Source organism: Stegodyphus dumicola, chromosome 10 (assembly GCF_044657685.1).
Source record: "Stegodyphus dumicola isolate Sdum_Otavi_A_Nest chromosome 10, ASM4465768v1".
NCBI lineage: Eukaryota > Metazoa > Arthropoda > Arachnida > Araneae > Eresidae > Stegodyphus > Stegodyphus dumicola.
The window spans coordinates 112,378,743-112,391,797 of record NC_140777.1 but is presented as its reverse complement, the minus strand read 5'-3'; the positions used below and the strand labels follow the sequence as shown (position 1 = coordinate 112,391,797).

General features: G+C 32.0%; 1 protein-coding gene across 2 annotated transcripts in view; it reads right to left on the bottom strand.

Moving 5' to 3' along the window:
• Positions 1-1,802: 1,802 nt before the first annotated feature.
• Positions 1,803-13,055, bottom strand: part of LOC118204142 (techylectin-5A-like) — a 53,715-nt gene continuing 42,462 nt past the window's right edge. For both annotated transcript variants that reach the window (XM_085825390.1, XM_085825391.1), the window contains 4 exons: positions 12,119-12,285; positions 9,551-9,656; positions 8,950-9,114; positions 1,803-2,199 (listed from right to left, as the gene is read on the bottom strand). In XM_085825390.1, coding sequence (XP_085681516.1) covers positions 1,940-2,199; positions 8,950-9,114; positions 9,551-9,656; positions 12,119-12,285 — 698 coding nt within the window. In that variant the 3' untranslated portion in view covers positions 1,803-1,939. The remainder of the gene's footprint in view (positions 2,200-8,949; positions 9,115-9,550; positions 9,657-12,118; positions 12,286-13,055) is intronic.

Genomic DNA, 13,055 nt, shown 5'->3' with positions numbered 1-13,055 from the left:
CCACCAGCAAATAACATAGAAAGTGGCAACACATTTTGTAATTAGATAAGACCATACAATAATTTCAGTTATTTTAAGCAATTATATAAAATTATCTTATTAATTCTAGTACGAAACGATTAAGGATTTTAAAATTTGAAAAACGAATAAAATATAATCTTTCTGGAATTTAAGGTCAGTAGGATTTTAAAATTAGAAAACGAATGCATTATGCAGTCGTTATACTATCGAAGATCGTAATATAATGCATATACGAGGGCATTTCGAAAAGTAAAGATACAATGGCTCGCATTCCTTAAAAAAACATTTATTTAGAAAACGTCAGTTACATCTTATTAACTGGATTATTTATTATTTTCGACATAATCACCCCCCCCCCCGTTATCCAAACATTTGTTAAGTCGGTGCACAAGCTTTTGTATCCCACAGTCATAGAAGGTTGCCGCCTGTTGGAACCCAGCGCGCACACAATTTCCTGTACCCTAACTTGACAGTCACAACTTCATAAAGAGTTGTCATTGACACTTCCTGTATGATCTGATGCAATTCTTTCAATTTGAGACGTCTATTCGCACGAATTGCTTCCTCTGTTTTCTGAAGAAGGGCATCAGAGATCACATATGGCTGACCTGTTCTTTGTTCGTCATGAACATCGGTCCTACCTTCAGAGAAATGAAGACACCATTTCGTTACATTTTGACGATTCATAATGTTCCCATAAACAGAAACAATTTCTTTGTGAATATCCGCTGGTCGCTGACCTTTTGCATGAAGAAAACGTATGACGGAGCGCACTTCGCATTTGGCGGGATTCTGAATCGGCGCAGCCATTTTAAACACGACCTACTCCAACCAGAATCAACGTTGAAATGCCGAACGACTTCGAGGAGAAAGCTAACGATTCAAGGTTAACACCTGTGTTGCCAACTTACTCACCAAAACTTTTCTTTTCCTCTGGCGTACGGTGTATCTTTACTTTTCGAAATGCCCTCGTATTTAAGACATGGCTTTTAGTCAAAAGAGAGAGTTAAAGAGGGATTTCTCGTTGCCTTACCACGCGCACGCTTTTCAGTCAGTTCATATCTGCCTTTAAGGCCAGAACCTCTTTGATACTTGAAGACGTACTGTAGTTTCCGGCATTTTGCTCACTACATACATAGAGTTAAAAAGGCCAATCGTCGCGTTACTAGTCTTTGTAAAGTATCTGAGTTTAGTTCTTACTTAATTTAGTTTCTTCTCGTATTTTAAGTTTCAGACCATTAGTGTTGGTCTTGAAATAAGTGTTGGTCTATATATATTAACTTATTTAACTGAAAAGTCGGAAACATCAGAATACAGAAAGGCTGTCGGTTGGCAGTTATTGATTGTACCCAACGGTGGGAAATTTTTCACCTTCCCCTAATAACGGGCCTGGTCTTACAAGCATTTTACATTGACAAAGCCACAACCTATTCATTCTGCCTTTTTCTTTCAATAGCAGTCGGCACATGATCTCGGTCCATACTTTTACGTCTCTAAAACTATAAGCAACGTATTTGCACTTGAAGCATATTGAAATGCATTCGCGGCCCACATAAAACTGCATCGGAGACGCATTTGGTCCTCATGCAGCGAATTTGAGACCAATGGCCTAATCTATGTTCAAATGATTAGAACTAAGGAAAGATAAAAAGACGAATTTTCTTAGAAATACGAATAATTGACAGTTTTATACAGTTTGCAAAATTGAAGCAATACTATGCAACTATATATATTAATTCCTCATTGTAATCTGCTTCACGAAGATTTTCAATATTTATTAGTTCACTACAAAATGTTTTTATTTCTCTTATATAAAATACATTTTCTTTATACCAAGTAAACTCAAAATTTATAGACAAAATTAAGTATGAGAATAAGTAAATTTAAAATGACATCATTTGTAAAAAGGAACAATATTCTAAATGAAGTTCTTTAAATTCTTGGGTCTAATTTTTATGGTAGAATATTTCATTCCTACATAGGACTGCCACTTGTGCCAATACATGCTCTTTTTATCATCAACTCCAGGCATGTACAAGCCATTCAGATTAACAGAGGTACATCCGTTGTACCACCAAGCACTTTTCCTTGTCATTGAACAATGTTCTGAAACATCTTCATCAGTTTTTCTATCTTTCGTAGAGAAAGGGCGACCATCGATATCTGTCATCCCATTTCCTGAAAAAAATAAATAAATAAATAAATAAATAAATAAAATAAAAAAATAAAAATAAATAAAAATCTGAAATGTTTCAGATTTTAAATTATGTCCAAAGGGGCGTTTTTTAACATTTTGTGTGTTACCTTTCTTTATTAAATATCATGTTCCTCGCACTTAAACCATAAGATCCAGTGCAACAACAATATCGCAAAATAGTTTTAAAACGAGCATATCTTTAGAATTTCCGATACAGAGACTCACGCGCTGGAGATAAAAATGTTTTTTCTGCACAACGTTGCCATTGCTCGCTTTGAAATCCTTGAGTTTGTTAATCAAAAATTCGTCAAAGTTTTAAAAAATAGGAAATCGATCATAAAACAAATTTCAAATTTCAAATTTGGTCTTCCACGTGCTCATATTCGTTGGAGGATTACGTTATTCAAAATTCGATGACTCTATGTACCGTTGTTTTATCACAATACGAGAAATATACATACATTTATGCAGATTTTTAATTATTTAATTTCTTCAAATATAATGCAGGACTCTAACATTTTGTGGCAACAGTTTGAAAAGTGAACCGACATTTATGAGTCCGACGCGAAATGCCAAAACGAAACTAATAGTCCTTCGGGATTCAAATCCCTTTGGACTAAAAAAAAACTCACGATATATTTATAATACTAGCTTACAGTTGGAAATATTAGCTTATTTGTTTCTAATTTATGTTCTCTGTACTTTTGTTGTATTATGTATAGTTTTTATCAGTTCATTTATTGAATTTTGTTTAATGATTTCAGTGTGTACCTTTGCTTAATCGGATTTGTGGACACTTCAGGGCTTATTTCATGTATTACGGGAACTATAACGACAATGAATACGTTATTTCTATTTCGCATTATTATTACCATATTAAAGAAAAATTTCAATTTTTACCTTCAAAATTATAGTTTTGGGAAGAAATATGGAAATACTTTTTAAACGGTAGGTTTCAAATACTTAATCACACGCTGGTATCCATAAAATCTTTATTTATTATATATTATATAATCTTATTATATATTATTATATATTATATAATCTTATTATATATTTTATCGCAGAAACAAATCACATTGACTTTTAAATATATATTTAAAAATCATTTGAGCGTATTTTTATTTTAATACATAACTATAACATAAAAATTCAGAGAAATATAACATAAATATTACATAAAAATTCAGAGAAAATTTTGGATGCAAGAAAATGTGTAAACTTAAATATATATATACTGCATATATATATATATATATGTGTTCACTTACAAGTCAGTGAACACATGTAGATATATATAGAGAAAGAGAGATATATAAATAATTTAAAGTTAAAAGTAAAGTGGAGTCAAAGCAATGCAATTCTTGAACAATATGGTGTATAAGAGTTTTAACACAATATCTAAAACAAAGCAAAATTAAAATAAGAATTCATAGTAGTACAAACTCTAAAAATAAAAATGAAAATGCAAAGTAGAAAAAATATACAAGATAGTAAAAATATAAAAATATAAATTAATCTCATTTTACTGAAACTCCAATTCAGAACTCATCAGGAGAAAATGAATTAAAGCTTTACAAAATTCGAGTAATATTTTTGAAAACGTCTTTCGTTCTACTGGTTCATTTGAGATCAAAAACAGAAAAGAATCTATTAAATTTTAAAACATTAAAATTCATATAAAACCAAAAAATCGAATCTCAAATGTACCAAGATTTTCCCCTACACGCCTTCGAAATACTTGGAAAAACGAATAAAACATAACATCATAAAAAAAAAAAAGCTTTATGTTATACAAAAAGACCATTAAAAATCCAAATTGATCTAAAATCATTATGCCAAATTTTGGGTGCAGTCTGTAAAAATTATTACTTACGAGGAGGGTGATCGTCGGCTCCAAAATGGCGGTGTACGAAACTGCTAAAAGATGCTGTCTTCTGTAAAGTCTCAAAACGCGAAAGCAGTACTGGCTCAAAGTTGAGGAAAAAGAAAAATGTATGTTAAAAAAAGTAGCTATTATCAGCTTTCTTTAGTGATTTCTTGTACCTGACTTTGTTGCAAATATTTTTTATTCTAAGGAGTTGAGTATGCATGGTTATAACTATTACTCCTTTGGAGACGTTAGATTATATATATATATATATATATATATACTCCATCATAATAGATATATATATATTACTTACATTATACTGCACACATACATGTTCTCAGTTCTAGAAGACCAGAATGAAAATCATTTAAATTATCTGCCCAGATGCTTAGAAAATAAAAATGTAAATTATAAAATTCGTATATTTCCATATTTTTAAAATACATTTTTCAATTCCTTATTATATTGCTTAAAAATATTGAGATTTTAAAGTTGACAGGCCTTTCTTATTAGTGCTACAGTTATCTTATACAGCATTTTCACTTTTACAGTAACACGAATAAAATTTAGATATTACAATGTATTTAACTAATATAACGCAGCTTATTTTATTACTAATCATTTCAAAACAGCTTTCTAATTACAAGTAAAAAATTATGGATACTTTGCGAACAGATCAGTCAACTTTATAATATAGTCAACTTTATAATCGAATCAAAAATAATACATACAGTGAAATAAATCAGTGGCAGTCTTACTAATGCAGAAAAGTCTCAACAGCTCCTTCAACGGAATTACCAGAAGCAGAAGGAAAAAGGTGAGCTCGGAATGTTCCTTTTGCAGGTATGGAAATTCTGCAAGTTCTTTCACCAATAAATTGAAAATTTCTTTAGAATCAACCGTAAAATATGTGAGTGGCTAAGTTGGGCAACAACAAACAAACCCAATTCAACTGAAAAGTTTGATGTTACTTAGATGCCAACTCCTGGGCAGAAGAAACAAAAGGCGTGTGATTTTCCCTCATGTCTTTGATAAACATCGCATGCCAATAGCTGGAACTGACCGTTCTGTAAAAAGGAAAAGTACAGATTCTCTTCTTAGCAAATTTAAATGAAACAAAAGTTGATAAAGATGTTGAACAAAAAAAAAAAAAAAAAAAAAAAAAGGACAACCACTATCATCTGCTTTTGTACTGCAGTGGTATCTAAAAAAATTACCAACCGTTCCTTTGAAATAAACAAACATACTCCTAAATTATGCCATTATCTGTTAATTTCTTCGTGGTTTTAGAGACAATGGATCTAAATTATGTCCATTCCCTCGCCTTCTTCTTCACACCTCAAATTGCAGTTCGCTCACAGTTTTAAAGAATCCAAATTAAAGAAATTCTCAGTTCCGTATCCTCAATTTCCATTAAGTTCTACTACAATGCGCTTTTAGAGGCAGTCTAGGTAACATTGTGGACCAAGGAATTTATATATAACTCTCCGAAAGCTCACCAGAGTCTCCTTAATAATCTGAATAAAAGATAAAATTGAAGTTAGCAAAATATTCCCCCGAAATATTTGCAAGAATATTTTCACACAAAGTTCTAGAATTCGGATTTCAGTTTCTCTTTAGCTAACAACTTTCCACTAAATATGTACCTTTTCTTAAGAGGATAATTTATGCCAATAATTCTAACTAAATTAGGCAAAGAAGATTCGCGAAAACTGAATTCAGTTTCCTAATGAGTTAATGATTTTAAGAACGATTCTTCCTTTTTAGAAATTCTGTAGTTATTTGTTTAACAGTTCTTACCTAAATAATGCTGAAATTTCTAAAACCCGTTGACGAATATCTTTGAGGATAAAGAAAATATTTCTGTCCAAGGCAAATAGCAACAGAATTTCATATTAAATTGCGTTTTTGTAAAGCGACGTCTACCTCGCCCGGTTGATAAAATTCCTACATCAGAAAGAGGAGGACAATGGACAGCAAGGGGAAGTTTTTCTGTGAATCCAATTTTTAGCTTCTCAGAGCAACACGCGTTTCTTTATGCAAGTAAAAGCAGGCTACCATTCTCATATTAATTAAAAACACGCTATCGAAAGATTGGCGAACTTTAGCAGGAGTGAAGCTCGGCGGAAGGAAAGATGCGGTGTTGAGATTAGTTAGAAGGTACTCAGTGGATGAGGCTTGAAATTTTTCGCTGAGTTGGCTTCTTGACTTGGCCCAAATGCTAGGACGTGTAATAAAGTCTCCCATAAAGAGTGATCAGCAAAATGCTATCCAGTAACTCGTTTTCCTCGTTCCGGACGTGGCTTGAAGATCTTTTCCATGAAGACAGTTATTTTTACGGCCCTATTTTTGGACGTTTCTCGTCGATACTGAGAAGAAGGGTCTGTACTTCCTTTTACCCATTTCGGATGCATATTATGAAGGACTAAGTTCCTGAAGTATTCTATATGGCTAGTGCTATCATTGGTGATCTTCCTCGTAAATGCAATGCTTTAATTTAAAAGTATGTGAAATTTTATTTCGCATGTGTGTGTCAAATATATAATGAAAGTCTGTTTGTATTTAGGTGTATATCCAAATTTAGAATTGCTGACCTAAATTCGAGGTTGGATATTATAGTTTCAATAGGAACTTAAATCTGAGGTTTTTTCTCGTTGTTATAAAGAAAGTATATCTTAGAATCAATAAGTGTTAGCATCGCAAACTTTTTTCTTATTAAAAAGTAATAAATTTTACAGGTAATTATTTATTTTGAATATTTAAAGATTAATTTCTTATGACAATTTTGGTATTAACCATTCAAACATGTTAGTGGACTTCAGGCATAAAATTTTTTTTTAACTAAAAGCAATATTTTCTGTATTTCACCATTTAACATTTCTGTATTCCACCATTTAATAAGAAGAATAGAATAAATGATTTGTGTCATTTAAATATTGTGTTTTATTCTATGATTTACTAATCAGTGGTTAAGTCTAATCTAGTCTAACCAGTTGGTTATTCCAGTTCTACTCTTAGTTTAAAATTTTTCTTTTTTATTATTTTAATATTAACTCCTATGCAGAATTTCTTAAAAAATAAATATAGGAATAAAATTTTGACCTTTCTTTCGGCTTTAGTGCTTGGATCGAGCAATTTTAAAACAATATATAATAATTTTTATCTTTATTTTTGTAAAAAACGTCAATGTACATCTGACGGAAGTAAGAATATATGAATAGAATACATAGTACTCAGAATGTACAGGATATACAGTGCGTCTCAGAATTAATCAGTTTTAGAAAAGTGAAACTTTTACATGTCATTAATTATTCCGAAGTAGTTAATTTTTCTTACGGAGAGAGTTTTCTAGTCCATTTCAAGAAGAACTATTTATTTTTATTTCTTTACTTCAATAACAGGTGTATATTTTAGGCAATTGCACGTATCATATATTACAAATAATAACACGCATCCTTAAAAATTTGCATAAAATTATAATCGCCTGCAATCTAAGTTATGCTTAAATTAGTAAGTTAACTTTTATAGAAGATTTCCCCATTCATAAAAATCTTTTCCATTTTTCTTGTTAATGATCAAAATTATTTAACCGTACGTTAAGGAATCTGATTCTTTATTAGTTTCTGATTGAATTTTCTACCAAAGCACGGCTTTGGGAGGTTCGTTGTCATCAATCAAGTATGTATTTTAACTTAATCTAAATAGTTTCCTACAGCGATTTTCCTTCTCATAAGATCTGGTTCTAATTTTCTTACTACCAACTGAAGAAGAAGGTAAATTAAGCTCTTTGAAACGTATCTATCACTTATATACATATAACGCTTATCGTTTTTGCTAAATGTTTCTCGATTTCTTATTAACTTATTTTGGTGCATGTCATTTAATATCAACCTTAACAAAAAGTAACGTTCTTACTTCTTTCTTCCAACTTATTTAGTGTTCACCAGCGGCAGAGCGTAAAGTAGCTGAACATTGATAGTTCAATCTGGGTTTGATTTCAGGCTAACGAGCTTCATGCATGGCCATTTGTTTGGCTTTTCTCATGTCTAATGTAGCTCGTTGCCCTTAAAAATTCCTCCACGAAAGCATTCCTGCCGCTAAGCAGATAGACCTAGCATACTTTGCAATAACCAAGTAAACCAAAAACCAATTCATCCTACTCATGTTTCTTCAATACACTCCCAGGCCCACCAGTGACTGAGTGGTTAAAACTCCTGAATACAGAGAATTCGACCCGGGTTTCATCCCAGAAAAATGAACTGGCTGCATGGAACTGGCTGCATTCGTGGTTTTCCTCATGCGTAAAGCAACTACGAGTAGGTTTCCCTTAGAAAATTCTCTGTGGAGGCATCCTTTCTCCTAACCAGTTAGCCACCGTGTGTTTTACCCTATTCAGTTAACTTTATTCTCAGATTAAATTTGGTGGAGGACAATTTTTCACAAAATGAGAAATCATTTTCTGGGAGAGAAGGAAGAGTTTAAGGAAGTAAAGCTTCCTTCCGCGTATTCTTGTGGTGTGATGGTCAGTACACATCACTAAAAAATTCGAGATTGAGCTAATAGGAATATTTCTGACAATACTTCCCTATCAGTTCATTTTTTCTTCCAAAATTACGTTTTTGACCTTGGTTTTAACATAAATGCCTTGAACAGAAGCACTAGAAGAACAGTTTTCCTGTTAGTATAGAATTTCAGTAAAGTGATAATACTCCTCTGTTATTATCATTTAAAAAATCAAAAATTAAAAATAAGTTGAAATTCCTTTCTAAGTAAAAATCATACTTTAGAAGTTAAAAAATGGGTATTAACGGATATAATATTTGAAATTCAATGTACGGAAAAGATTCTTCTGAATTACCTGCATCACCGCTATAACCTTTAATGTGTATCCTGTAATTTTTGTTCTCATCATCGATTGCAAATATGTCGTAAAGAGCAAAGCGGCTTATTCCATCTTTATCTGTGATATCGAATCGAACTGAATAAAGCCCCTCATTGGTTAGAGAAAATATGTTCTCGTTACCTGAAATAGAGAAGCAGAGGTTAGTCATACCTTTCCTTCTGTATTATACACTCGTTTAATGATCCTCTACTTTTACTTTTTATTATGATAGTACTGATTTACTTTTTATACTTATGATTACTTACGATAGTACTTTATAATATAATAGTACTGAAGAATCAATGAAGGAAACCAAGTTAAAAACTCAAAAGATTTCCGTGAAATAACAATTTTTTAATTAATTCACTGAATTATCACTGAAACACTGAAAACAAGATATTGGCATATAGTTTATATTTAGCAATAATAAACATTTTGCATCTTCGACACGTGTCTTTATTTTGCATTAGAAAAGCATTCGCAGCTGAATTTTCTTGAAATTTAGAGGTAAAATGCAACGTGTTATTCCTGTGCATAGCAAAGGCACATACTGACTGACTGAAATGAAAATCATTACCTAGCCAATAATCATTATTGACGTTTCCAAATCCGTCTTTGTATTCTTTCCAATCCCTATAAAAGGAATCAGGAGAACTAAATCCTTTTCCTCTTCTTTGTATAATCTGAAAAAAAAAAAAAAAAAAAAAAAAAAAAAAAAAAAAAAAAAAAAAAAAAAAAGCATATTTATGCAATAAAATGAACTTATTAAAGGAATATTAGCAAGAATCCAGTTGAAAATAAAATATTATTCACAGGAACACATATACACATAATACATGTCCGTTAGGAAAGCATGTGAATAAATAAAATTTTTATCAACTAAATTTGCTGTCAAATTTTCATCGACGGCAATTTCTGTGAAAAAAAAGATGAACTTCTCCTCAAGCACTTTACAGCACTTAACCAACGAAAGTTACTATGTAAAAGCAGATCTCCATACTCAGTTTCCAATTCATCCAAAAGTGTTTTAAATTTTCGGTGTGTAAGAGAACGATTTCCGCCTCGAATTAAATTAGTAATTTTGCAAACCTTGTCCATTACGTCTTTTAGTCGTAGGGATAAACCACATAATGCCTCCTGATGGATAATACAGTGTAACATACGACATGCTCTTCCCTCTTTTTGCAAAAGTCCCGCGAGTTCAATATTTTTGCCCGTCATAGCTCTAGAACCGTCGGTTGCAATAGCAGTGCACTTGTCAAATCCGCCATACTGCTCTACTGAATATTTTAATTGTTTGTAAATGTCTTCACCTCTTGCTATTCCGTGTAATCATTGTAATTTTAAAAGTTCTTTTGAATAAATATAGTTTTCATTTACAGTTCTTATAAAGATAAGCATTTGACGTATCGGAAATGTCTGTGCTTTCATCCAGTGCTACCGAAAAATAGCAGCAACTATTGATTAGATTTTCTAATTTATTAGTGACATGCATGCTAATCTCGTATATATGTCGGCTTACAAGTCTGGTGAGAAAGTGATACTGTTTGCAATTTTCTTACCATTTCGTTGTCATTAAATGCTTGAGCCATTTTTATGGCACATTTTTTAATGAATTTTCCATCCAAAAATGGCTTCTTTGCCTTTACTATTTCTAAACAAACTTCAAACGATGCAGCTACAGATGCTTCTTGAAATTTTGGTTCTTGATTAAAATAAATCGTTTGATGATCCAGCTGCTTTTTCGTTTTTTTCACTAGTGGTATTTCCATGTCTCGCGTGTACGAATGATACTTTTTTTCATGCATGGAAAGATAATGGCGTTTCAAGTTATATTCTTTCCACAGAGCTATGATTTGTAAACATTCCAAACACTGTGGTTTACCATTCTTATTCAGAATAAATAAATAATCTATCTCTGAATCTTGAAATTCTCGATTTTAAAGGTAAATTTTTCTTTTATTAGTAGCACTCATATTCAATAATTATTTTAATTAATAAATAAATATGAAATTAAGTTAATAATATTATAACACAGTCACCCCTCAACAAATTCTAGACAAGACTGCACTCGCACGATTGCATGAATCAACCAAATAGCGCAAGGTCGTGTGCGCATCACGTGTGTCAACCATAGATAAACAACAACCAACCACAAATATAATATGTGGCGCCAACGTTGAGTCAACCATCATCAGACGTTAAACGGATTACTGCTGTATTTAGCCAGGTTAAGTGAAGTTACGCAAACTGAATAGTACCTACTTTAAATTCAAATTAGATTTAAATTTTCAAAATATATAGTAAATTTATATATTTAGTAAAATAATTTTAATATTAATAATAATAATTTAGTAACATAAATTTATTCATAGTAAAATGTACACTCGGGCCGTAAAAATAATTTGGCGGGCCGCCAGTTGGACAGCCCTGCTGTAGGAAATAAAATATTTTTATCTCCAGCGCGCGAGACCATCTTTCAGAAATTCTAAATATTCATTAAGATATGCTGTTTTAAAATATTTTTAGTACAAATGTGGCGTTATTCCAAATGCTATCGAAACGTATAGGTGTCTTTAAATGAAAACAACGCCTGTTTGGGCGTCATATAAACTCTGAAAGCCTTCAGATTTATATATATATATATATATATATATATATATATATATATATATAAATATATACATACATTAGCATTAACCATGAAATACCAACCGTGAAGCCACCAAGAACCTAAATGAAAATCTTTCACTTGCTAAGAGCTTAATGCCCTGCCCGCTGCGTAACAAGAAAATCAAGAGAAATATATCCCTTCATTCTCTACAACCCCTAAGTTTGGAAAATGAATTAGTTTTACATACCGCAACATTATTCCAGAAAAAGCTCTTTTCAATGACACACTTGCTATTACTTTTGACAAAAATATTTTTCATTAAATAACGGTAATTCTCTAATAAATTACGTTAATTACGTTACGTTATTTACGATTACGTTAATTCTCTAAATAAAATCAAAGAACTGTTACATAGGTTATTCCAATACACATATTGTACTACCGTATCTATGTATTTAATTGTATGATCTTATTCAGTAACTCTGTTCATTACTATTATATTAATTACAGAAATACATAAATCAAGCTTACCGTCCATCCTCCTCCATCCGTCTCCATATCGCAATATACTTCAAGAGATCTACAGGACGAAAGACGACATCGTGGCCATATAGTATACACACCGCTAGTATTGTGACCTTTTATTCTGAGGTCATAGCAGTCTATTGGCTTTTCAGCCAGTTTAATAATATTCTCATCTAAAATATAAAGCAATGTGTTTTATGAATTATCCTTTTAATCGAAAAATAAGTGAGATGTAAAATTTTCAATTCAGTTTCGTTCTTACTGACATAATTTTAAAGTTTCAAATTGTAATTAAATCATGTCGTGTATACATATTTTAAGGAAACTTTTAAAATATTTGCAAGTAATTTCGCTTGAATCAGGAGCCCAAAATTGTTATTTAGTCTTTTTTCTGAAAGTCATATGAGATTACATGCATAATACCAGCTCTATCATCAGACGGAGTTTGATGAAATAACTGGTATTTTAACTAGTATCTGATGGTCTTTAACTGGTATTTCTGTTATGACCGATATTTTATTATCGTTTTCCAATTTTAATCGTACGAAATGTAATCATAACTCAATAGATGAGAAAATCTCTACGAGACACCAGTGATATAGAAATCATTTGCAGAGTTTATAAGGTATTTCTCCCACTTCCCTAGCGTGCCTTCGTGATGTAACGGTAGCACGCTGGGCCGGTATTCCAAAGGTCCGTGGTTCGATTCCCGGCGAAGGCGGTTGCATATTTTTCATCTTTTCTGCTTCCAATTAACCTAATGCCTCTACAAGTGGCGTCCGAACTAAAAAGGGTTGTGGATGATGACTCTCCGCACCCAAGATTTGGCGACTAGGTCCCCTAAAACCCTAGTCGCCCTTTAAGAAGGAGAGTATATAAGGTATTTCTCGCACTTCCCTAGCGTGCCTTCGTGGTGTAACGGTAGCACGCGGGGCCGGTATTC